Source organism: Micromesistius poutassou (assembly GCF_964030765.1).
Source record: "Micromesistius poutassou genome assembly, chromosome: 15".
Lineage (NCBI taxonomy): Eukaryota > Metazoa > Chordata > Actinopteri > Gadiformes > Gadidae > Micromesistius > Micromesistius poutassou.
The window spans coordinates 2,319,166-2,344,270 of record NC_140285.1 but is presented as its reverse complement, the minus strand read 5'-3'; the positions used below and the strand labels follow the sequence as shown (position 1 = coordinate 2,344,270).

General features: G+C 44.6%; 2 protein-coding genes across 2 annotated transcripts in view; both read right to left on the bottom strand.

The window, feature by feature from the left end:
• Positions 1–438: 438 nt before the first annotated feature.
• srpk3 (SRSF protein kinase 3) lies at positions 439–13,121 on the bottom strand. The gene is made up of 17 exons (XM_084479431.1): positions 12,985–13,121; positions 12,543–12,666; positions 8,704–9,593; positions 8,383–8,491; positions 7,855–7,942; positions 6,862–6,949; positions 6,621–6,727; positions 6,301–6,466; positions 5,438–5,463; positions 4,591–4,680; positions 4,424–4,496; positions 3,780–3,986; positions 3,568–3,665; positions 3,031–3,138; positions 2,754–2,823; positions 1,618–1,710; positions 439–940 (listed from the first exon to the last, which is right to left on the bottom strand). The coding sequence occupies exons 1-17, from the start codon at positions 12,992–12,994 to the stop codon at positions 756–758; spliced, it is 2,532 nt and encodes an 843-aa protein (XP_084335557.1). The 5' UTR covers positions 12,995–13,121; the 3' UTR covers positions 439–755.
• A 1,566-nt stretch (positions 13,122–14,687) lies between these two features.
• Positions 14,688–25,105, bottom strand: part of plxnb3 (plexin B3) — a 29,146-nt gene continuing 18,728 nt past the window's right edge. The window contains exons 20-39 of the mRNA XM_084479415.1: positions 24,903–25,034; positions 24,378–24,482; positions 23,342–23,500; positions 22,779–22,924; positions 22,414–22,514; positions 22,077–22,291; positions 21,714–21,892; positions 21,538–21,604; positions 20,857–21,003; positions 20,405–20,485; positions 19,802–19,880; positions 19,595–19,698; positions 19,416–19,503; positions 19,090–19,244; positions 18,703–18,863; positions 17,945–18,092; positions 17,730–17,794; positions 16,986–17,061; positions 16,470–16,544; positions 14,688–16,118 (exon numbers count right to left, since the gene is read on the bottom strand). Of these exons, the coding sequence (XP_084335541.1) occupies positions 16,014–16,118; positions 16,470–16,544; positions 16,986–17,061; positions 17,730–17,794; positions 17,945–18,092; positions 18,703–18,863; positions 19,090–19,244; positions 19,416–19,503; positions 19,595–19,698; positions 19,802–19,880; positions 20,405–20,485; positions 20,857–21,003; positions 21,538–21,604; positions 21,714–21,892; positions 22,077–22,291; positions 22,414–22,514; positions 22,779–22,924; positions 23,342–23,500; positions 24,378–24,482; positions 24,903–25,034 (2,388 nt within the window). The 3' untranslated portion in view covers positions 14,688–16,013. The remainder of the gene's footprint in view (positions 16,119–16,469; positions 16,545–16,985; positions 17,062–17,729; positions 17,795–17,944; positions 18,093–18,702; positions 18,864–19,089; positions 19,245–19,415; positions 19,504–19,594; positions 19,699–19,801; positions 19,881–20,404; positions 20,486–20,856; positions 21,004–21,537; positions 21,605–21,713; positions 21,893–22,076; positions 22,292–22,413; positions 22,515–22,778; positions 22,925–23,341; positions 23,501–24,377; positions 24,483–24,902; positions 25,035–25,105) is intronic.

Sequence of the window (25,105 nt, the reverse complement as noted above, 5' to 3'; positions counted from 1 at the left end):
CTATGCGTTGAGCCAGGGGTGAGGAGTTCAGGGTAGTGATCGGCCGATATTATCGGCCGATATTCGTGTTTTTTACGTGTATCAGCATCAGTTTTTTTTTCGCAGATTATTATTATTATTATTCTTTTTTTTTAATATATATATCTTTTTTCCCAGCATGATTTACAGACAGTTCAATAAATGTTCCTTTTTTAAATTGAGACTTGTAACATTTGTTATCATCATTGTGTCATTTTTATGATGTGAATTGAGGGAGCAAAAGCAGTATCTGCTCCAAATATCGGCTCAAGAAAATCGGTATCGGCGTGTCGGTCATCGGCTAAGGCTGATGAAAAAAAAATCTGTGTCGCCCTAAAAAAATCCATATCGGTCGATCCCTAGTTCAGGGTCTATGTGCTGAGCCAGGGGTGAGTAGTTCAGGGTCTATGTGCTGAGCCAGGGGTGAGGTGTTCAGGGTCTATGTGCTGAGCCAGGGGTGAGGTGTTGAGGTGAGGTGTTTAGGGTCTATGTGCTGAGCCAGGGGTGAGGTGTTCAGGGTCTATGTATTGAGCCAGGGGTGAGGTGTTTAGGGTCTATGTGCTAAGCCAGGGGTGAGGTGTTCAGGGTCTATGTATTGAGCCAGGGGTGAGGTGTTTAGGGTCTATGTGTTGAGCTAGGAGTGAGGTGTTGAGGTGAGGTGTTTATGGTCTATGTGCTAAGCCAGGGGTGAGGTGTTCAGGGTCTATGTATTGAGCCAGGGGTGAGGTGTTCAGGGTCTATGTATTGAGCCAGGGGTGCTCCAGACACTGGGCGGCGCTGGCCCGGGCCTGGGGGTCCGGCTGTAGCATGATGAGCAGGAAGTCACTGAACTGGGCGGCTCGCTCCAGGGGCCACTCGTACTTCTCCAGCAGAACCTCGAACAACGCCCAGGGCTTCAGGCTAGAGATGTGGCGCAGCTCACCTGCAGTGGACACACGGCACGTCACTACCCAACCCCAACCCACCACAGGTCACTATCCAACCCCAAGCCACCACACGTCACTATCCAACCCCAACCCACCACAGGTCACTATCCAACCCCAACCCACCACAGGTCACTATCCAACCCCAACCCACCACAGGTCACTATCCAACCCCAACTCACCACAGGTCACTATCCAAACCCAACCCACCACATGTCACTATCCAACCCACCACACGTCACTATCCAACCCACCACAGGTCACTATCCAACCCCAACCCACCACACGTCACTATCCAAACCCAACTCACCACAGGTCACTATCCAACCCCAACCCACCACACTTCACTATCCAAACCCAACACCTCACTATCCAACCCACCACACGTCACTATCCAACCCCAACACGTCACTATCCAACCCCAACACCTCACTATCCAACCCCAACAAGTCACTATCCAACCCCCCACACGTCACTATCCAACCCCAACAAGTCACTATCCAACCCACCACACCGTACTATCGGTGTACTATCGTACTAACACCGTACTAACCCTACACCTCACTATCCAACCCTAACCCTAATATCTAATCCTCTAACCCCCCTTGCTACCCCCATCCCTACTATCTAGCCCTGCTCTGTAACCCTGGTGGTGGAGGGGGATAGACAGTCGTACCTCTTCTATCAAAGTATTCTCTGGAGTATCGTCCGGACAGGGCGAAGGGGACGGGGATCGGCCCCAGCAGCTCCATGATGTGAGCGATGTGGTCTGTGGACCAGGAGAACAACGCATGTTACCACAGCATGCAGAGATGTATAGTAACGAAGTAGAACTACTTCACTACTGTACTTAAGTACTAAAATGTTGTATCTGTACTTTACTGGAATATTATTTTTTCTCCTACTTCCACTTTTACTTCACTACATATTTTTGATGAGTTTAATACTTTTACTCCAATCAATTTTTCATGTGCTGAATCGTTACTCGTTACAATTATAAAAATGTTATCCCATTGATTTCTGTTGGAAGACTCATTGCTCGTTGGCCAGAAACGGAAAGGGGGGCTGTTTACGTTTGGTTGCAGTCTTTTCGTTCGGTTCTCCATCTCAACAGTAGGGCTAGAACCGAACGAAAAGACTACAACCAAACGTAAACAGCCCCTCTTTCCATTTCCGGCCAATGAGCAATGAGTCTTCCAACAGAAATCAATGGGATTTACAAAATGCGATTAAATAGCAATCAAACACGACAGAAACTGTATTTCGCTACGATACTTGATTTGGAACATCAACAAACACCACTAACCACTCGGTGAGTTGCACATTTCTGAAAACAAACGTTTAGGGTTGTTTTAAGGACACGTCGCCAGCCATTCTGAAGCAGGCAGGGGCGATTCTAAATGAGCCAAATACCCAAGACACGGCCAATAGTCAAAATGTTCTCTATTTCATCCTAGACAAACCAGAAAGGGGGCTCAATGTTCAAAATACCAGAATTGTCCTTTAACTTACCCATGTTTGTCACTTCCACTTTGTCACTTCTACTTCCACTTAAGTGGGGTGTTTAAAGAACACTTCTACTTCTACTCAAGTCACTTTTTTGATACAGTACTTGTACTTTTACTTAAGTCTGGGTCTCTGGTACTTTATACATCTCTGACAGCATGTTACCACAGTGTGCTAACGCTACACAGCATGTTACCACTAGACAGCATGCTAACGCAACACAGCATGTTACCACAGCGTGCTCACGGTACACAACATGCTAACGCTACACAGCATGGATGGAGCGTACTGAGTAGAGTCCAGTACCTTCGTCTCTGGTGTAGTCTTCTCCTGAGTGCGGTTCAAACAGGTAGTCTCCCGTGGCCAGCTCAAATGCCTGCAACAACACAACACAACTCAACCATAAACTGACATGCATACAGTGTGGATGTGTGTGTGTGTGTTTATGTCTGAAGTGTTTATAGTGCGTGTGTGTATGTAGTGTTTATAGTGTGCATGTGCGTAGTGTGTGTAGTGTTGTAGTGAGTGTATGTGTGTAGTGTTGTAGTGTGTAGTATTGCAGTGTGTACTGTGTGTGTCTCACCATACAGGCGGTGCTCCAGATATCGGCTGCAGTTCCGTACTCCGCTCCGATCAGAACCTCCAGAGCTCGGTACTGCCGGGTCTGAATGTCCTCTGTGAAATGTTTATACTGAAACACATTGAAACTGATTTTAAATGTTTATACTGAAACACATTGAAATAGATTTAAAATGTTTATACTGAAACACATTGAAATAGATTTAAAATGTTTATACTGAAACACATTGAAATAGATTTAAAATGTTTATACTGAAACACATTGAAACAGATTTAAAATGTTTATACTGAAACACATTGAAATAGATTTAAAATGTTTATACTGAAACACATTGAAATTGATTTAAATTTTCTATAGCATACATACATACATACATACATATATATAGTAGCAACACCTTTGATTGTAATTGTTGTTTTATGCAATATATAGTGTTTTACAAGCTGATAATATATAACAATAATAACAATACGGCCTACGAACTGAAAGCCAAAAGGCCACAGACAGACAGAGGTATTCATGTTATTTTATATCTCTTACCTCCCAGCATGCATTGCCCAGATCAGCAATTTTGACACGAAGTTTGTCTGCATTCCTGGGATCCAACGGACTGACCAGGAAGTCTGCTGCACTGAACACTAGAAAAACAACATGATGCTAACATTAGAAAAACAACATGATGCTAACACGAGAGAAACAACATAATGCTAACATTAGAGAAGTGTGTGGTGTGCGTGTGTGTGCGCTCTAACCGTCTCGTCCACTTGAGTATCCTGATAAGGAGGAAAGTGCTGACTCAGATGTTGCTGAAATCACGGAGTCGGACATCCCTGATAGGCCAGAGGCCGGACTGGAGAACCGCCCATTACACCTTTCGTCCAACCAGGAGGAGCCAGATCCCGGACTGGCGTTCTTATCGGTGGTGGACCAGGAAGTGTTGCCATTGACAACCAAGGAAGCTGTTCATATACATTTACATTGGTATTTAATGGATATATTGCACTACATTGTTAATAAAATCATATACTACAGTGGTACATGCTAGCGCTACAAAATATGTTTAAATGTTGAGTATGTATAAATAATTAAAGTGACGTTTAAATATTTCAAGATAAGGATAAATATTCAAATAATTGATATATAATTCATAAATTATAATATATAAAATATAAAAGTCAAGACGAGCATAAATATTTAAACACAAGTATGAATATATCAAGATAAGTATATTTTATATTTTATTAAGTATAAACCTTTCAAGACAAGTATGTTTAGAGGTATCTTATGTTATCTTTGCCACTAGGGGTTTCTCAATGAAAGCAACATCAAAAGATGTAGTTTGTTGACATCATGCACCTTTGAAGCTGAATAAGTATAAATATGGAGCCTGACTTACGGAGTGGACCTGTCTCCTGGCAGCCGCTGATGTCATCAGTGTGAGACAGATCGCTGCTTTTATCCTCCATTCTCTGGATGGGAGGGAGAGGGAGAGGGTTAGAGGGTGGAACAGAGGGTTAGATAGTGAAACCGAGGGTTAGATAATGGGGTGTAGTATAGTATTACCTGGAGGTCAACTACTCTCTCGTCTAAGAGTCTCTGTTGTCGTCTGGCTTTTCTCTTGATCTTCTTCTTCTTGTTTTTGGAAATCTTACCCTGAAGACACACACACACACACACACACACACACTATAATATGGTGCGGTATAGTATGGTATAGTAAAGTATGGTTAAAAATATGATATTAAAGGTTAGGGTTAGACAAAGGGCAGCTTGGATAACATTTCAGACCACGCCTGCACTGGGACAATGTATTGATCTCAATGGTTAGAAAACCAACATAAGAGAGAACAAGTTAGTTCATTATCATTCCCTTAACATCCTACCCGAGGCCTAGTGTACTAGCCTCTGGCCTGAGGGTTAGTCACCACACCTGTACTAGCCTCTAGCCTCTGGCCTGAGGGTTAGTCACCACACCTGTACTAGCCTCTAGCCTCTAGCCTGAGGGTTAGTCATCACACCTGTACTAGCCCCTAGCCTCTAGCCTGAGGGTTAGTCATCACACCTGTACTAGCCCCTAGCCTCTGGCCTGATGGTTAGTCATCACACCTGTACTAGCCTCTAGCCTCATGGTTCGTCGTCACACCTGTACTAGCCTCTAGCCTCTAGCCTGAGGGTTAGTCACCACACCTGTACTAGCCTCTGGCCTCTAGCCTGAGGGTTAGTTATCAAGCATGTACTAGCCTCTAGCCTCTAGCCTGAGGGTTAGTCACCACACCTGTACTAGCCTCTGGCCTCTAGCCTGAGGGTTAGTTATCAAGCATGTACTAGCCTCTAGCCTCTAGCCTGAGGGTTAGTCATCACACCTGTACTAGCCTGAGGGTTAGTCACCACACCTGTAATAAACTCTTACCTGAGCATCCCTGGGGGCGGTACTGACTGCCATGGGTAATTAATGAAACAAGGATGAGGAGGGAAGGAACAGAAAGAGGAAAACAAAGACATGAAAACAGCCCGGTCAGAACTCCAGAGACAGACAGGAACAAAGAGGCATACATCTGGTTTACAACCAAAGGGGCTGCACATGGTCACCAGAGTACTAGTACAGCAGGGTACTAGTACAGCAGAGTACTAGTACTCTGAGTACTAGTACGGCAGAGTAGTACAGCATAGCAGAGTACTAGTACAGCAGAGTACTAGTACTCTGAGGACTAGTACTGCAGAGTAGCACAGCATAGCAGAGTACTACTACAGCAGAGTATTAGTACAGTAAAGTACTAGTACGGCAGAGTAGTACAGCATAGCAGAGTACTAGTATGGCAAAGTAGTATAGCAGAGTATTAGTAGAGGCAGAGTACTAGTACGGCAGAGTAGTGGCAGAGTAGTACAGCATAGCAGAGTACTAGTACGGCAGAGTAGTACAGCATAGCAGAGTATTAGTACAGCAGAGTACTAGTAGAGGCAGAGTACTAGTAAGGCAGAGTAGTACAGAATAGCAGAGTACTAGTACAGTACTAGTCAGAGAACCCATGAAGGGTGAAAGGAAAGTCAGAGCAGAACCTCTGACCCAGTAAGACTGCTGAACCAGAGGTTCTGCTCTGACCCAGTAAGACTGCTGGACCAGAGGTTCTGCTATAACACAGTAGGACTGCTGGACCAGAGGTTCTGCTATAACACAGTAGGACTGCTGGGTCAGAGGTTCTGCCATAACACAGTAGGACTGCTGGGTCAGAGGTTCTGCCCAGTAGGCCTGCGGGCCCCTGGACTGGTGGTCACCTGAGGAGCCGGAGGGGGGCGGGGCCCCGGCCCTCTGCCACACTGTGGCCTCGGCCGCCAGCCTCCTGATGTACAGCTCGTCCACATCCAGCAGGATGTTCTCCGGCTTGATGTCCGTGTGGATGATCTTACATTTGGTGTGGAGGTAATGTAGACCCTGCAGAACCTACAGCCACAAACACACGTCTCCTCAACACTGATAGGAAGATCACAGCCATTACGCTATTATACGTTATGTTATTATGTCTTGTTCTATAGCTACTATAGACCAGGAGAGAGGATTAACTGTGTGTGTGTGTGTGTGTGTGTGTGTGTGTTACCTGTCTGATGATGGATTTAACACAGACCAGAGGGAGCCCCATGTAGTTGGACTTAATGATCCACTTCAACAACTGGTGGCCGAGAACCTCCATCACCATACACACATCTGGACCAAGGTTAGGGATCATACTATAATACTACTAATGATGCACAAGGCAGATAGAGACAGACAGACACACAGAGACAGACGGGTAGACATGTAGATGGAGGAGAGGGTTAGGGTTAGGTTGCCAAGGATACGCACGCCGTTGACTCCAGAGATCTTGAAGTCATCGATCAGCTGGACCATGGTCTCTCTGTAGCCGTCAGTAGGGTCGCTGTCCCTCACCTACGCACACACACAGTACAGAGACACACACACACACACACACACACACACACACACAGGTTGGTGGTAGAGTTGCTTTCGCATGGTTGGGTTGGATATTCAGATCTTTATACTTTTATTGAGCTGTTCTGATGCTAACACTAGTTTAACTGTGTTCTCTGATGCTAACGCTAGTTTAACTGTGTTCTCTGATGCTAACGCTAGTTTAACTGTGTTCTCTGATGCTAACGCTAGTTTCACTGTGTTCTCTGATGCTAACGCTAGTTTCACTGTGTTCTCTGATGCTAACACTAGTTTAACTGTGTTCTCTGATGCTAACGCTAGTTTCACTGTGTTCTCTGATGCTAACGCTAGTTTCACTGTGTTCTCTGATGCTAACGCTAGTTTCACTGTGTTCTCTGATGCTAACGCTAGTTTCACTGTGTTCTCTGATGCTAACGCTAGTTTCACTGTGTTCTCTGATGCTAACGCTAGTTTCACTGTGTTCTCTGATGCTAACGCTAGTTTCACTGTGTTCTCTGATGGTAACGCTAGTTTAACTGTGTTCTCTGATGCTAACGCTAGTTTAACTGTGCTCTCTGATGCTAACGCTAGTTTAACTGTGTTCTCTGATGCTAACGCTAGTTTCACTGTGTTCTCTGATGCTAACGCTAGTTTCACTGTGTTCTCTGATGCTAACGCTAGTTTCACTGTGTTCTCTGATGCTAACGCTAGTTTCACTGTGTTGTCTGATGCTAACGCTAGTTTCACTGTGTTCTCTGATGCTAACACTAGTTTCACTGTGTTGCTCCATGGTCATGATTGTTGCTGTCAGATTGAAGTTTTATTGCGTTGTTTTACTGTTACACGTGTGTGTGTGTGTGTGTGTGTGTGTGTGTGTGTCTGTGTGTGTGTGTGTCTCTTACACATCGAAGTAGTTTAATCTCATCCAGTGCCGTCTCTGTGTAGTGCAGCGCACTTTTGACAACCTTTAATGCCACAAACCTCTTCTTTCTGGAACATAAAACACCAAAAATTCACATCACACATCAAATCTAACAATTAGTCCTAAAAAAAGTTCTAATTACTGTGCTACTGTGATCTAGCGTCACAGTGCTACTGTGATGGGAAAGAAAAAGAGAGAGTCTAGACTGAAGCGTCAGTAAACGTCAGAATCAAATAAAGCCAAGGTGAGTCCAGGCATACACTGATAGATACACTGATCAGATACAACAACAAACGTGCAACAAAATGTTTTTATTGTGTGAGTTGCATACGTGGTGTGCGTATGCATGTGTGTGTGTGTGTGTGATGTGTGTGGTGTGCTGCGTGCAAGTGCTTGTGTTTGCATGCGTGCATGTTCGTATGCGTGCATGCGTGGGCGCGATGTGTCTGTGCGTGATGTGTGATGTGTGAGTGTGTGGTTGTGTGTGGTTGTGCGTGCGCGTGCGTACTGTAGGTCCCAGCAGAGCCAGACGGTGGAGAAGTGTCCCCAGCCGAGCTTCCGGACAACGTGGTAGCGAGCGTTGAACAGATCCCCGATCTGCACAGGGTAGTACCCCCCTACACACACACACACACACACACACACACACACACACGTAATGTTATGTATAGTATACTAGTATACTAAGTAACTAGAAGTACTCTGTAATCTGATACCTTTACAGATGTAATGTTCTGTATAAAGTAACTACAAGTACTCTGTATCTGTAATACCTTTACAGTTGTAATTTTGTGTATAAAGTAACTAGAAGTACTCTGTAATCTGATACCTTTACAGTAGTCAGAAGAGTCCTCTTGCTCTTCGTCGTCAGACCCCAGCAGCTCAAGTGGAGGCGGAGTCAAACCAGGAGGTGGCAGGTTCAAATCCGGAGGAGGAGGCGGGCTCAGAGTTTGATTGGGCGTGGTCTGATTGGGGTTAAATGATGACAGGGTGGCTGGTTGGCTAGTAACTGTCGCAGAGGCAGGGGCCAGAGACGCAGGGGAAGGAAGAAAGAAGGACGATGGATGGTGTTGTAAAGAGGGGTGGGGCAGGCTGCCTGAGAAAGACAAACTGGTCTGAAAAGGAGGGCCTGGGGGTGGAGGAGGGCCTGGGGGTGGAGGAGGGCCTGACGATGGAGGAGGGCCTGGGGATGGAGGAGGGCCTGGGGGTGGAGGAGGGCCTGACGATGGAGGAGGGCCTGGGGATGGAGGAGGGCCTGGGGGTGGAGGAGGGCCTGACGATGGAGGTAGGCCTGGCGATGGAGGAGGGCCTGGGGGTGGAGGAAGGCCTGACAATGGAAGAGGGCCAGGGGGTGGAGGAGGGCCTGACGGTAGAGGAGGGCCTGGGGGTTGAGGAGGGCCTGACGATGGAGGAGGGCCTGGGGGTGGAGGAGGGCCTGACGATGGAGGAGGGCCTGGGGGTGGAGGAGGGTCTGGGCGGAGGTGATTCTGGTCGGAAGGAGTATTATATGGAGGTGATTGAATTAGTCTTTGGTGGGAGGATGGAGGTGATTGCAGGGGATCCTGGGTAATATCTGGGCCTGTGGGGTTGTGGCAGGTAGGAGGCCCAGATGGACCAGCAGGTGTGTCCAGAGTAGAGCTCAGGGGGGCTGGCAGTGTGTATGAGCCGGGTGAAGCTTCTCTGAGGATCTGACAGAGCTCATCAGAGGCCATCCGACAGCTGAAACAGAAACAAGATCTGCTGTTACTAGAGCTAGCAGTCATTCAAGCTTTGGATATTCCTTAGGTTTCCCAAATCAACATTTTCAAAAAAAGTCCATTCATAGTGTGTATTTTTCCCTGTAAAAGTATTAACATATTTATCCTCATGGATTTCTTCTTGTAAATACGTTCTACATAACACAAAATACAGCAGCGCATTTATTTCCTCCGTAGACTAAAATCGTTTGGGGGTGGTAGTCAAATTATGTTTCAATTTTTTACTTCTGTAATTCAGAGCATTATGCTCTTCTGTAGCACTGCCTGGTTGAGCAACCTCACAGTGAAAAATAAAAGTAAACTTTACAATCATATTAAAGTTTGCTCTAAAATCAAAGTCCTGTAGCTCAGGCCTTTCAAGAGGCCCATAACAACACACTGACTGCACACATGTCTTGAACAATGAATATCAGCTCCTGCCTTCAAATAGGAGTTTCAGAGTCCATTCCTTCAACTGCAATGGGCTTAAAAACTCCTTTGTACATCAGTCCATTCTATTACTGAACAAACTAAGATGACATTCCAGAGCATTTATGATTCCATGGGTATTAGTCTTTGTATGTCTTGTAAATTGCCTTACCTGTCACTTGTGTTGTTTTGTGTATCTGTGGGCTGTGCCATGTGTCTGTACTTGTGTCTTTCCTGTCAACACCGGTGCTTGCCTAATCTGTCATCTGTGCTACTTGTGTATCGCTGTGTTGTCATGTCATGTGTCATTTGTACTTGAATTTCAGTGCCCTACTGACAAATAAAGTAGTATCGTATAGTAACACGATGCACTGTTGGATACGTCTATTACAAGGAATATGTATTTTCTATAACCATAACCCTGTGTCTGGTCTACTCTGACCTGCATCTGGTCTACGAGGACCTGTATCTGGTCTACTAGGACCTGTATCTGGTCTACTAGGACCTGTATCTGGTCCACTAGGAACCTGGAGGTAGTTTAGGGTTATGACCGGGTCATAGCATTGAAGAGGCAGATTGAAAGCATACTAAAGTGCTCCAGAAATGATACTGGTGATAAAATTAGACTTGGACCTTACGTGGGTATAAGTGACTCATTCAAGCTGATTATGGCAAATTCAAACCAAAGTCGTTCAACAAGAACCTCCAACATTACAACCAATGAAAAAGAGGGCAAGTAACGCTATGCTGGGCATCTATAACAAACACTAATGAACACATGAACACAGAGCCTTAGACTCACTTCAAATAAACACACAGAACTCAACACTGACGGCTTGTCGAGAGCTGAGTCAATGTTCCTATGTGGAGCGCTGACTGTCTGAGGTATTTATAGAGCTGCTGCTGCCTGGGACCACATCCGGATTCTGCCCCTTACTCTGCACACTTAGCACCACTAAGACACACTCAACCCACCATCACCCAGACTCAACCCACCATCACCCAGACTAGACCCCACCATCACCCAGACTAAGCCTACTCAACCCCACCATCACCCAGACTAACCCAACTCAACCCACCATCACCCAGACTAACCCAACTCAACCCACCATCACCCAGACTAACCCAACTCAACCCACCATCACCCAGACTAACCCAACTCAACCCACCATCACCCAGACTAACCTAACTCAACCCACCATCACCCAGACTAACCTACCTCAACCCACCATCATCCAGACTAACCTTACCTAACTCAACCCAACAAACCAGACTCAACCCAACACTCCAGACTCAGGCTGCAGCACTGTTTTTTTTAGATCTGGTTGAAGTTGCATTCACCCATAGTAGATGAAACTAACATAAACAGAAACAAGTAGCTATGAGGGTTAGACGAGAGGAGATACCGCTAGCTCCTCTGGTTGTGCTCCGATCAATTCTAACCTCAGTTTGCATTAGTGGTTATTGGTTCCATAATCCAATACATTTTTAAGACCTGTCACAATCGTATTTAAGACAAAATTCTGATTATTGGAATTGTTACTTTTTAAGGACCTGCGGAAACCCTGTTACAGTCCTACATCCTAAAAGCCCTTCATCCTTACAGCCCTACATCCTTACAGTCCTACATCCTTACAGCCCTACATCCTAACAGTCCTACATCCTTACAGCCCTTCATCCTTACAGCCCTTCATCCTTACAGTCCTACATCCTAACAGTCCTACATCCTCAGTCTTACATCATTACAGTCCTACATCCTAACAGTCCTACATCCTCACAGCCCTACATCCTTACAGCTCTACATCCTTACAGTCCTACATCCTAACAGTCCTACATCCTCACAGTCTTACATCCTTACAGCCCTTCATCCTCACAGTCCTACATCCTTATAGTCCTACATCCTCACAGCTCTAGATCCTTAACGTCCTACATCCTTACAGCCCTACATCCTTAGAGCCCTTCATCCTAACAGTCCTACATCCTTACAGCCCTTCATCCTTACAGCCCTACATCCTTAGTCCTACATCCTCAGTGTTACATCATTACAGTCCTACATCCTAACAGTCCTACATCCTCACAGCCCTACATCCTTACAGCTCTACATCCTTACAGTCCTACATCCTCACAGCTCTACATCCTTACAGTCCTACATCCCCACAGTCTTACAACCTCACAGCCCTACATCCTTACAGCCCTTCATCCTCACAGTCCTACGTCCTCATAGTCCTACATCCTCACTGCTCTAGATCCTTAACGTCCTACATCACTAGTCCTACATCCTAACAGTCCTGTAGGGATGTTCTATGAGGTTGAACCGCCCAGGTTTTTATTATGTATTTTATTAAGATAATTCTTAACATGTTGATATATGTATGGTACATTTGTGTGTTGCTTGTGATTCTGGTGAAGCGATATACTGATGGAGCGGACAGTCTGAACCATTGGAGAGAGAGGAGGTTATCTAACTGTCTAACAACGACCACCACAGAGATCAGGGATCTACCTGCCGTCCGCACCCTCCGCCCCGGCCGGCTCCCCGGGGGCCCGCCGGTGTTTCTTGCCCTTTCTCCGGTGTTTCTTCCCCTGGCCGCCAGCGCTCTGCCGGCTGCTCGGGTCGCCGCCCACCGCTGAACACAACATCATGTTAATAACCACCGCCGGTATGTTAATAATGTCTGATACATTCACCACACAGCTATATGGTCAGCTGTGGTAGATACTAGAAACTAGATACTAGTCATAGACACTAAACGCTAGACACTAGATACTAGACACTAGATACTGGTATCTGGAGCAGAAGAAACAGTGTTTTGTAAATAGTGTCATAGCTTAGCATCTGGCGCTAGCTTGACCCTTTCGGACAGCGTGCAGTACAGAGATACCTCAAGATATGCATACTTATACTCATACTAATGCTCATACTAGTAGTATTACTCGTACCTTACCTATCAACATTGTCGCCAGTCTGACAGTCCCTCCAGCTAGAGAGAAACAGTCTCTTAGGTTCACCGCTAACTCCGTCCAGATACTTAGTATCGTGAGCTAGTAGTACTACAGTAGACTACTACAGTATACTGAGGAGAGAAGGAGAATTCGCTGAGGTTATTTTGGGCTCATTTCCTTCGCCGGAGTCTAGGCTTGGAGCATGCGCCGTGCTACCGCTCTCCAAACAGCTGTCACCGTCACCGGACGGATCGGCGCATGCGCTATGGGCAGCAGGCGAGTTCGTTCCTGCGGGACGAGCGTCAACACAGCACCGCCCCCAGCAACACGATTGGTCGAAAAATATATGGAGAAAACGAAAGTGAAACTACCGTTTCCGAGACTTCAGACATCTAACTGCTAATCCGTGATTCTGCTCTACCGCTCTATGTACGGAGGTCCTCGTCTCTTTCTACTACAAAATAATAGTCTTCGTACTAGAGCTGAAGTCTGCTCCCCATCTCTGTAGTAATCCAGTCTGTAATCTAGATTACATTTGTAATCTAGATTATATTTGTAATCTAGAGGACAATTCAAAACAGACGAAGAGGGAGATTTTAAAATTAGAATTTTATTCATTGGATCTTCGAATTGTAAACATTCTCATGGAAGAAAAAAGAGAAACATATTCAAACGTTCATACGTTCTTACTATACAACACCTATTTACAATATCCACACCATGCTAGCAAGCTTTACACAATAACCATAAAAAACACTGAATTGTTCCAGGCAAATGTTATCATTTTACAAATCACATTAAAAAAGTATTCCCTTGTAAAACATTAAATAAAAAATGGCCTTCTGAGTGGAGAAAGACTGAAGATTCTATCTCCATACAGTCTTCACAGCCCCCCTCTCTCTCTTTCTCTCTCTCTCTTTCTCACTCGCTCTCTATCTCTCTCTACCTCTCTCTCTTTCAACATCTCTCTGTGTATCTCTTTCTTACTGGTATACATACTGGTATGTACAGTATTTATGTACTGAAATCTACTACAGTATATGCAAACTGGTATGTAGCACAGTATGTACTGTCATCTATTTGATTATTCCAAAAGGGAAAATAAATGTTGATAGCAACATAGTGTTGATCATGCAAACAGAGAACGGCTTAACAACAGGAAGATATCAAGATGCTGTTCGGTAGGACCTCTTTATATAGGATATAGGGGCCGAGATCCTACCTCTACATCGCTCTATAGTGTAAAGATATAGAGTAATATCGTTATACTATAGAGCGATATAGAGGTAGGATATCTTCCTCTATATCGCTCAATAGTATAAAGATATAGAGTTATATCTTTATACTAGAATATACAGTTATATCTTCATGAAGATATAGGGTTATATTGTTATACTAGAATATACAGTTATATCTTCATGAAGATATCAAGTTATATCTTTAAACTACAGGCAGGTAAAGAATGTGAAGGTAAAGTATTGGAAGTTAGAATAGAACACAGGAAGTAGAAAACAGGAAGTAGAACACAGGAAGTAGAATCCACAAAGCTGAACTCACAAAATGAGTTCACCTCAGTATACACAACCACCCACCCACCCACCCAGCGCCACCCCCCCCCCCCCCTCCCCCCCACACACACACACACACACACATACACACACACACACACACACACACACACACACACACACACACACACACAGTCTGGATGATAGGAATATAATTGCAGTTCACAGCATACAGGCTGACAGATCTACAGGCAGGAAGACAGACAGGCAGTCAAACAGAAAAATTAAAACTCAGTTATGACTTGGTAATGAAATAAAAAGGCACATGTGTGATTTCCTAAGAATAAATAATTTACACGCAATCATTTACTCTCCTTTCTCACATTGAGTTGGGGGCCTATCTCCTACTAGTATATTGCTAAATGTTCCCTTTTGTCTGGAGATTTTACACAAGTCAGTAAACATCATCATAAAATACTGGAGCTATCTCCAGCACTAACCTTAAAAATAACAGTCAAAGTCTACTATCTTAGAAAACTGTCCAAGTCTACTTTCATAGAAAAATGTCCAAGTCTACGATCTTAGAAAACTGTCCAAGTCTGTGATCTTAGAAAACTGTCCAAGTCTACGATCTTAGAAAAATGTCCAAGTCTACGATCTTAGAAAACTGTTCCAAGTCTACGATCTTAGAAAACTGTCCAAGTCTACGATCTTAGAAAACATGACCCTGCAACAAGGACTTCTGGGAGATTTTTCACAGCAGCCCTGACTTCGATTCGATTGTCTCAAGTCAATGAAATATATAAACTACTAGTCTACTAGTAGTATGGAATCGGAATAAACTGCAGTATTCTAGCAGTATTCAATGGGTGGTATCTTAATAAACCTGTGTAGACTTGTACATTATTAGCAAGGGTAATATTAATTAATACTCTAGAATAGTATTTCAGTAGTATGTGGTATTGGCAATAGCATTTCTGGAGTACATCATTGTAGTACTAGTATCTCAGTAGTATGTTGTATTGGCAGTAGTATTTCTGGAGTACATCCTATTAGCACTAGTATTTTAGAAGTACTTAGAAGTAGTACTACAAGTATTTCAGGAGTATGTAGTAGTAGTAGTGCTAGTATTTTAGTAGTAAGTAGTTGTTGTAGTTGTAGTATTAGTAATTCTACTAGATTCAGTAGTCTGTAGCATTAGTACTAGCATTTAAGTAGTAAGTAGTAGTAGTAATTATACTCCTATTTCTGGAGTAAGTATGATGGTACTAGTATTTTAGTAGAAAGTAGTAGTACTAGTAGTCTTAGTGTTTCAGGATTATGTAGCAATGGTAGTACTTCAGGAGTATGTCGTAATAATACTAGCAATCCCCCCTTCCTCACAGAAAAAAAGAGTTCAACCTTGTCACCCAATGTTATCAGAAGAACCTCAGTAGGCTGATCAGAGGTCAGAGGTCAGTGACCTTGTTCTCAGTAGGCTGATCAGAGGTCAGAGGTCAGTGACCTTGTTTTCAGTAGGCTGATCAGAGGTCAGTGACCTTGTTCTCCAGTAGGGCTGCGACCTGCTGTAGTCTGTAGGCTAACTGCATCTTCTGACCTCCGCTGTCCTCATCAAGAGACGACATCACCTGGAAAACAGAAATATTGATTAAAATAAACTGAAGAGGTCTTCATCCGTACATGTTCATATATGAATATACTTATATATTATTCTACATGTATATTAAAGGAGCACTTTATAAAATTAGTGCCATCTAGCAGTGAAGGGCAGATTTCATAAACATAACCAAACCCATACATATATACAACATATAGTACACAATCACCTAAGGTACACCTTACATAGTACCTGGTCGTAGTATATTTTTATAGTATATAGCACCTGGTCGTAGCATTTATTATAGTATATAGTACCTGGTCATAGTATTTATTTATAGTATATAGTACCTGGTCATAGTATTTATTATAGTATATAGTACCTGGTCGTAGTATTTATTGATGTACTTGTAGAGTTCATGAAGTGCCACAAGACTGCTCATCTCTGACACAAAACTCTGGAGGCGAGACAGGAATAAACAGACAGGTAGAGAGAGACAGACATGTAGCGAGAGACAGGGAGAGAGAGACAAGGAGAGAAAGCCAGGTAGAGAGAGACCTTTAATTATTACATCACATGATAAGCCCATTGTAAAGAGGTAGTGCTGCCCTCTCATTAAATGTGCTGCTATGCGTGCATGCGTGGGTGTGTGTGTATGTGTGTGTCTGTGAGTGTGTGTGCGTGTGTGTGTGTGTGTGTGTGTGTGTGTGTGTGTGTGTGTGTGTGCGGATGTGTGTGTGTGCATGTAAGTGTGTGCGTGTGCGTGTGTGTACGTGGGCGTTCGTGTATGTGCATGTGTGTGCGGATGTGTGTGCGGATGTGTGTGTGTGTGTGTGTGCATGTGTGCGTGTGTGTGTGTGTGTGTGTGTGTGTGTGTGTGTGTGTGTGTGTGTCTTACCCCTGATAGTTCTGTGAGGGTGGAGTTCATCTCTTGGTAACAGCCAGAAGCTGCACTGTGAATGTCGCTGTAATAACTACACACACACACACACACACACACACACACACACACACACACACACATTAGTACATTGGTAACTGGTATAGAACCCTTCATATGAATTAACCTTCGCTCTCCACTCTGCTAGTGCTCTACTGACCGGTCACCTGACTAACAGACTGATCACCTGACTGAAAGACTGGTCATCTGACTAACAGACTGGTCACCTGACTAACAGACTGGTCACCTGACCCACACTGTAGACTGAACGTAGAGAACACAGACAGACTGTAGACTAAACATAGCGACAGACATACAGACAGATAGACTGTATAGTAAACATAGAGAACACACACACAGACAGACACGCTGTAGACTAAACACAGAGAACACAGACAGACAGACAGACAGACAGACAGACTGTAGACTAAACATAGAGAACACAGACAGACAGACAGACAGACAGACAGACTGTAGGCTAAACATAGAGAACACAGACAGACAGACAGACAGACAGACAGACAGACAGACCGACTGTAGACTAAACACAGAGAACACAGACAGACAGACAGACTGTAGACTAAACATAGAGAACACAGACAGACAGACACACTGTAGACTAAACATAGAGAACACAGACAGACAGACACACTGTAGACTAAACATAGAGAACACAGACAGACAGATAGACATTAGACTCACCGCTCCACCATTTGTTTGTATCGGGGGATTTCCCGGGCGTAGAGCAGCTTATTAACGGGGGAATCCTGAACACCAAACACACTTTGATTACAATCTACTCATTATCTAATATTACAACAGATACTACAGTGGATCTATTCATTATAGATCTATCACTACAATAGAACAGACAGACAGACAGTATATAGACAGACAGACATTATACAGAGACGTACCCGGCCCACTTTGTGCTCGGACGTGGTGCAGGAGTCTATGAACGTCTGAGCGATGACAGACAGGACGGCGTCGATGCTGTCTGTCACCTGGACATCAAACACGAACTGGGGATTCTTCAGGATGTTAACCCAGAACCTCAGGGGAAGACTGGGACACAAGACCGTCAGTAACCTAGCCTTATCCTAACCCTAACCCAGAACCTCAGGGGAAGACTGGGACACAAGACCGTCAGTAACCTAGCCTTATCCTAACCCTAACCCAGAACCTCAGGGGAAGACTGGGACACAAGACCGTCAGTAACCTAGCCTATCCTAAACCTTATCTTAACCCTTATCCTAACCCTAACCCTGACTCTAACCCAGAACCTCAGAGGAAGACTTGGACACAAGATTGTCAGTAACCTAGCCTATCCCAAACCTTAACTTAACCCTTATCCTAACCCTTATCTTAACCCTTATCCTAACACTTATCCTAACCCTTATCCTAACCCTAACCCTGACCCTAACCCTTACCCTAATCCTGACACTGACCCCCATCTCCCAACCCTGACCTTGTAGCTGGTCTGTTCCCATGTAGTCTTCTAGACCTGACCCTGACCTCCTAGCTGGTCTGTTACCTGGTAGTCCTCTAGACCTGACCCTGACCTCCTCGCTGGTCTGTTCCCTGGTAGTCTTCTAGACCTGACCCTGACCTCCTAGCTGGTCTGTTACCTGGTAGTCTTCTAGACCTGACCCTGACCTCCTCGCTGGTCTGTTACCTGTTGGTCTTCCAGATGTGGACCGTCTCCGGGTCATCGATGGCGTGCTTCTCCGCCATGTCGTCCAGAAAGTCAAAGAAGAAGCGAACGGCGATGGGCGGCGGCCGCTTGGTGTTCAGAATGGCAACAAACACATCGTCGACAAACTTCTGCAGCGTTCCCTGCAGATGGAAACACAGCGTTTGCACTTTTAAAGGCAGCAGTCGGCTGAGGTAGAGCTCAGGTGTGACTCAACTGAACAGGTCCTGGTAATGGTGAGGGTTAGGAGAGAGGTGTGTGTACCTTCATAGAGAGTGTCTGGTATATCTCAGGTGTGTGTGTGCATGTGTGTGTGTGTGTGTGTGTGTGTGTGTGTGTGTGTGTGTGTGTGTGTGTGTGTGTGTGTACCTTCATAGAGAGCAGCCTGGTAAGGTAGATCTCTGGGATGGCCTTTGCCCGCTCCCTCTCCCTCATGCTGCTCCTCCTCGGTGCATCCGGCTCCTCGCTGCTCTTCACCAGGTGCCAGAGACGCACCTCCTCCTCCTCCTCCAGGATGGGCGACTCTACAGGAGACACAGAGTTACACCACCTCCTCCATCACCTCCTCCTCCTCCATCACCTCCTCTGACCGTACCACTCTCTTCACTCGGTGTATTAACATGAGTACTGCAGTATTAACACTGTAGTATCAATACAATAACACAGTGTGAATACTTTTTTCAAGTATTACTCACTCTCTGCGGTTTGGAAGACCTGGTGGACGCTCCCCTTGGTGGAGGCCTGGGAGGCGGGGATCAGGGCCACCGTGGCTCCGTCAGGGACCTGGAGGAAGAGCAGGAGCAGAGGAGGTGATGGAGGAGGTGATGGAGGAGGTGATGGAGGAGGTGATAGAGGAGGTGATGGAGGAGGTTACCTTGTAGTGTTGAAGGGTGTTGAGTTTCTTCCAGCGACCTTGGACAATGGCAGTGACATCATCATCTGAGAGGGTCAGGTGACCTGCCTGGCCAGACCGCCACTCTGGAAATGTTCACATTGACATATGGTGTGATGACAAAGTTAATACGATGTAATGACATCATAGTTAATATGATGTAATGACATCATGAGTGCTATGCAGTACCTAGGTCCAGGGCATGGGCACTAGGTCTCTGGGAGAAGGCCGCTCCTTTATACGTCTGGTCCAGGATCTTCTCCTTTACCTGAGACAGACAGACAGGTACACAGACAGACAGGTTACTACAGGCAGAAAGGTAGACAGGTGGTCAGGTTACTCCAGACAGGCAGCCAAAAAGACAGACAGGCAGACATACTTACGGACAGGCAGACAGGTAGACAAACAGAAAGTAGACACACAGACAGGTAAGCGAATAGACAGATTGGCAGACACACTGACAGATATGTCAGTGACATGTAGTCAGACAGGTAGACAGTTAGACGTACAGGCAGATGGGGAGATAGACAGACAGGTACCTGGGTGATGGTGTCTGTGTCCAACATTCTAACAGACAGAGAGACAGACAGACAGACAGGTACCTGGGTGATGGTGTCAGTGTCCAACACTCTAACAGGACAGACAGACAGACAGACAGACAAGTACCTGGGTGATGGTGTCTGTGTCCAACATTCTAACAGACAGACAGACAGACAGATACCTGGGTGATGGTGTCTGTGTCCAACACTCTAACAGACAGACAGACAGACAGACAGACAGACAGACAGGTACCTGGGTGATGGTGTCTGTGTCCAACACCCTAACAGGACAGGGCTGGACGTCCTCATCGTTCTTCACCAACACAGAGAGAGTCTGGAACAAACACACACACATGGAGGATATATAGTATATACAGTATATAGTATATAGTAGTATAGTGGTATATATGTAGTATATATATAGTCTATAGTAGTATATATGGAGTATTTATAGTATATATATAGACAGTATTTATATGTAGTATATAGTGGTACATATGTAGCATATATGTAGTATATAGTAGTATACAATAGTATATAGTAGTCTATATGTAGTATATTGTAGTATTTAATATTATACAGTAGTTTATAGTAGTATTTAGTAGTATTTAGTAGTATACAGTAGTTTATAGTAGTATTTAGTAGTATACAGTAGTATACAGTAGTATACAGTAGTATACAGCAGTATTCAGTAGTATATAGTACCATGGGGCGGTAGTCGATGTCCTCTCTCAGCAGGTGGCTGTCGTTCAGCGTGCGTTTGGCCCTCCCGGTCACGGCGTCCACCGGGCCCTTGTCTACCTGGTACTTTATGGCTCTGAAGAGCATGTAGAGAGGTTCCCCCGCCACCTCCTGCAGACACACAGGGAGAGACACCATCATATCGTATCCTATATTAAGTTGTGAGATCCAGATAATCAGAGAGTTGCTGAACCACACAGCTGTAGACCACGTAGAAAGACGTAGGCCACCCTCGCTGCACTATATCATGACTTCATCATGATCTTATCAGATATAAACTCTATAATGACTATATCCTGACTATATCATGATTTAAACTATATCATGATATAAACTATATAATGACTATATCATGATTTAAACTATATCATGACTATATAATCCTATATCATGATATAAACTATATAATGACTATATCATGATTTAAACTATATCATGACTATATCATGACTATATATTGATATAAACTACATCATGACTATATCATGATTTAAACTATATCATGACTATATCATGACTATATCTTGATATAAACTATATCATGACTATATCATGACTATATCTTGATATATACTATATCATGACTATATCTTGATATAAACTATATCATGACTATATCATGACTATATCATGAACAAAGCTCACCTTGAGGAAGGAGTAGAGGCAGATTGACATCCAGTTTGTCAACATCTTCTCTACGACCGTCTCTGTCCTACACACACACACACACACACACACACACACATTAAGCAGCGGCGACTACATTGATACTGTGCACAGATGAAGAGAGTGAGGGTGGTGTGTATCCGTGGTAACCGTACCGTCTCAGCATGAGCTTGGGGTTCTTGGAGGCGTACTGCAGGACGAGGTGCTGCAGCAGGGTCTTCATCACCTCCGTGAAGTACTCCAGCTTGTCGTGGAGCGCCACGGTCAGCAGGCTGGCCACGTAGCCCCGGTCCCTCTGGGAGAAGCCCTGCTGGGCCTCCAGGGTGTGGATGAACTGCACACATAGACACAGTGTTGAGTGTAACATAATAATAATACACACATAATAGATCATATATACCATATAATAACATAATATATAACATACAAAATGTATAATATATACCGTATAATAACATAACATATAACGTCATGTACAATAGATACTGTATAATAACAAATAACATAACGTATTGTACCTTAATGAGGAAGGCCTTGTTGTTGAGCAGTTTGTGCAGCCCGCTCAGCCCTTGCTCCACGGCCGCTCTGCGGGGCTCTGGGACGTCCAGCTTCTGGCTAAGCAGCGCCCCCTGCTGGCCGGGGAAGAAGACGCGCTGGGCGTAGCTCTGGAAGTCCAACAGGGGCAGGGAAGGCCCGCCCACATCACTGAGGTCCGTCATGTCCGTCATCAGGTCTGCAGCACACAGGATATACAGGGTTTATAAAAGTATATATGTGTGTATTATATATAGTATAGATTTTAAATCATGTTAAGTGTATTATATATAGTAGATGGTATATAAAGTGTATCTCCACCAGTAAACTCTTTTCGACACTGATCTCCAACGTTGATCTCCAGAGTTTCCAACTGAAGCAGAACCTTCTTGTAATCTCTCAGAGCCTGTTTACTCTTCCTCCTATAGAAACACAAGATATACATACCTTTACAATATATAGAAAAAAATATGCTAAAGAAGAAGCCTGACCATTATATATATGTTATGAGTTACCTGTACATTATATACATAATATATATGTTATGAGATACTTGTACATTATATGTATATTATAGTAGTTAGCTGTACTTTATGTATACATTAAAGGAGTTACTTATACGTTATATATATATAAATGTGTGTGTGTGTGTGTATATATATATATATATATATTATAGGAGTTACCTATACATGAGAATGACGACCAACACTGATAGGACGACTACAGCAACTCCCGCCCCCAGCCCCAGCTGAGCAGCCAATGGGATGGGAGAGAGCGAAGAGTCATACTGAACCACGCCTAGATCCACCTGCAGGTTCCCCAGCCCCACCTGGAACAGACACACACACACAAACATTATATACACACACACACACACACACACACACACACACACACATCATATACACACAATATATATAGACACACACACATTATATAGACAAACACACAATATATGTACACAGTGTGCATTGAGACTTGGGAGATATATATATGTGTGTGTATACCGTGAGGCTGTATGAAGACATATGGTGATGTGTGTGTGTACCGGTGATGTGTGTGTGTGTGTGTGTGTGTGTGTGTGTGTGTGTGTGTGTGTGTGTGTGTGTGTGTGTGTGTACCAGTGATGTGTGTGTACCGGTGATGTGTGTGTGTACCGGTGATGTGTTTGTACCGGTGATGTGTGTGTGTACCGGTGATGTGTGTGTACCGGTGATGTGTGTGTACCGGTGATGTGTGTGTGTACCGTGAGGCTGGGCAGGTCCAGGTCGGTGAGGCTGCTCGGTTGCTCCTCTGGAGGTTCACAGTACAGATGCGTGTCGTCCAGAGTCTTCACCTCACACTCCTCATCCCCCAGCCGGACCACCACCTCCCCCCGGGACACGGCCCGGGTCAGACCCACACCCTGCACACATATAAACACATATATATACATATATACACTTATACACATATATACCTATCTATCCATCTATACATGCATATATCCATAGTGATAACTCCTGGTGTATGTATATATAGTGTAGTATATGTAGTATTTATAAAACGGGGGGCCTAAATCAAGCAATCTGATTGGTTCCCAACCGTTGTATATTGAGCGTATACACACAGCTATGACGCCCGTTCAGTTTACAGAGTTCAGTATCACTCCGCGCCTAACTCTAACTGTTGTTTATGTATATATAAAAGCGATAGCGTAGTTCACTGAAGCCAAATAAACATGTTGATTGCTGGAGAGGGTGGAAATGTTGTAAAGCAATAGGCACACGGTCGGCAATTTAGCCTACTATCGAGTTCGAGTGAACTCGATAGAAGGCTAAATTGCCGGCGAACCAAGCTACCGTCTGTAGCCTAGCCTTCTCTCTGAAGGACGCTACAGTGTGTTGCATAGCAACCGCCGTACACTTTGCCGGCAGCCAGGAGGGACTACTTTTTTGTATTCGTTAAAAAAAATGCTTTTCCGACTTTCTAGCTTTTTCAAAATTGAGGGTGTCTATGACTTTCATTTCGCCATATTTACGTAACCGTTTTATAAAAGCAATAGATCACTTCAGTCAGTGATATACGGTCATTATACCACAGTGAAGGGGGTCGCCGCCCCTCCGCTGTGCGTCGGGACGGACAACGCCCCTTAACTGTGGTATAATGAGTGTATACCACAGCCTGTCGTGATCTATTGCTTAAATATAGCGTAGTATATGTAGTATATATATTGTAGTATATGTAGTATAATAGTATATATATAGAAATATAATAGTATGTATGTAATAGTATGTATGTACCTGAATAGCGATGACCCCTCCGGGTTTGAAGCGGTACGGGACGTCCGGAGTTTCTCTGTTCAGAACGAAGAGCTCTGGGTTAGGATGATAGGAGAAGACCTGACCCTGGGAGAGAGACACCCACGGACAGAGAGAGATAGGGAGAGAGAGACATTGACGTACAGAGGGAGAGAGGGAGAGAGAGAGAGAGAGAGAGAGAGAGAGAGAGGGAGAGGGAGAGACATCCATGGACAGAGAGAGAGACGGAGAGAGAGATATTTGTGGTTATTTATACTTCATCGTGTTACATACTATAGACATAGTACACGCACACACACGCACACACACACACACACACACACACACACACACACACACACACACACACACACACACATACACATACACATACACATACACATACACATACACATACACAGCACAGGCACAGTCAGGTCAGACAGACAGACAGACAGACAGACAGGTAGAGAGGCAGACAGACAGGTAGACAGGCAGACAGACAGGTAAACAGGCAGACAGGCGTACCTTGATGGAGTGATAGTGGATCTTGACGTTGTCCATCTGGAACCAAACCCCAGTGACCCTGACCTCCGGACTCAACCTGGGGGTCACACACTCCATCTGCCTAGAGGTCAGGACCCTGCACGACCCCGTGACCTGGAGACAGAGAGAGAGACAGAGAGAGAGAGACAAAGAGAGAGAGAGAGACAGAGAGAGTAGGAGACAGA

Coding starts and splice junctions, on each gene's coding strand:
- srpk3 (XM_084479431.1), bottom strand. Junction 7,943..8,382: donor TGGCTCTGCTGGGACCTACA/GTACGCACGCGC, acceptor TTTATGTTCCAG/AAAGAAGAGGTTTGTGGCAT. Junction 3,987..4,423: donor CCAGGAGACAGGTCCACTCC/GTAAGTCAGGCT, acceptor GTATATGAACAG/CTTCCTTGGTTGTCAATGGC.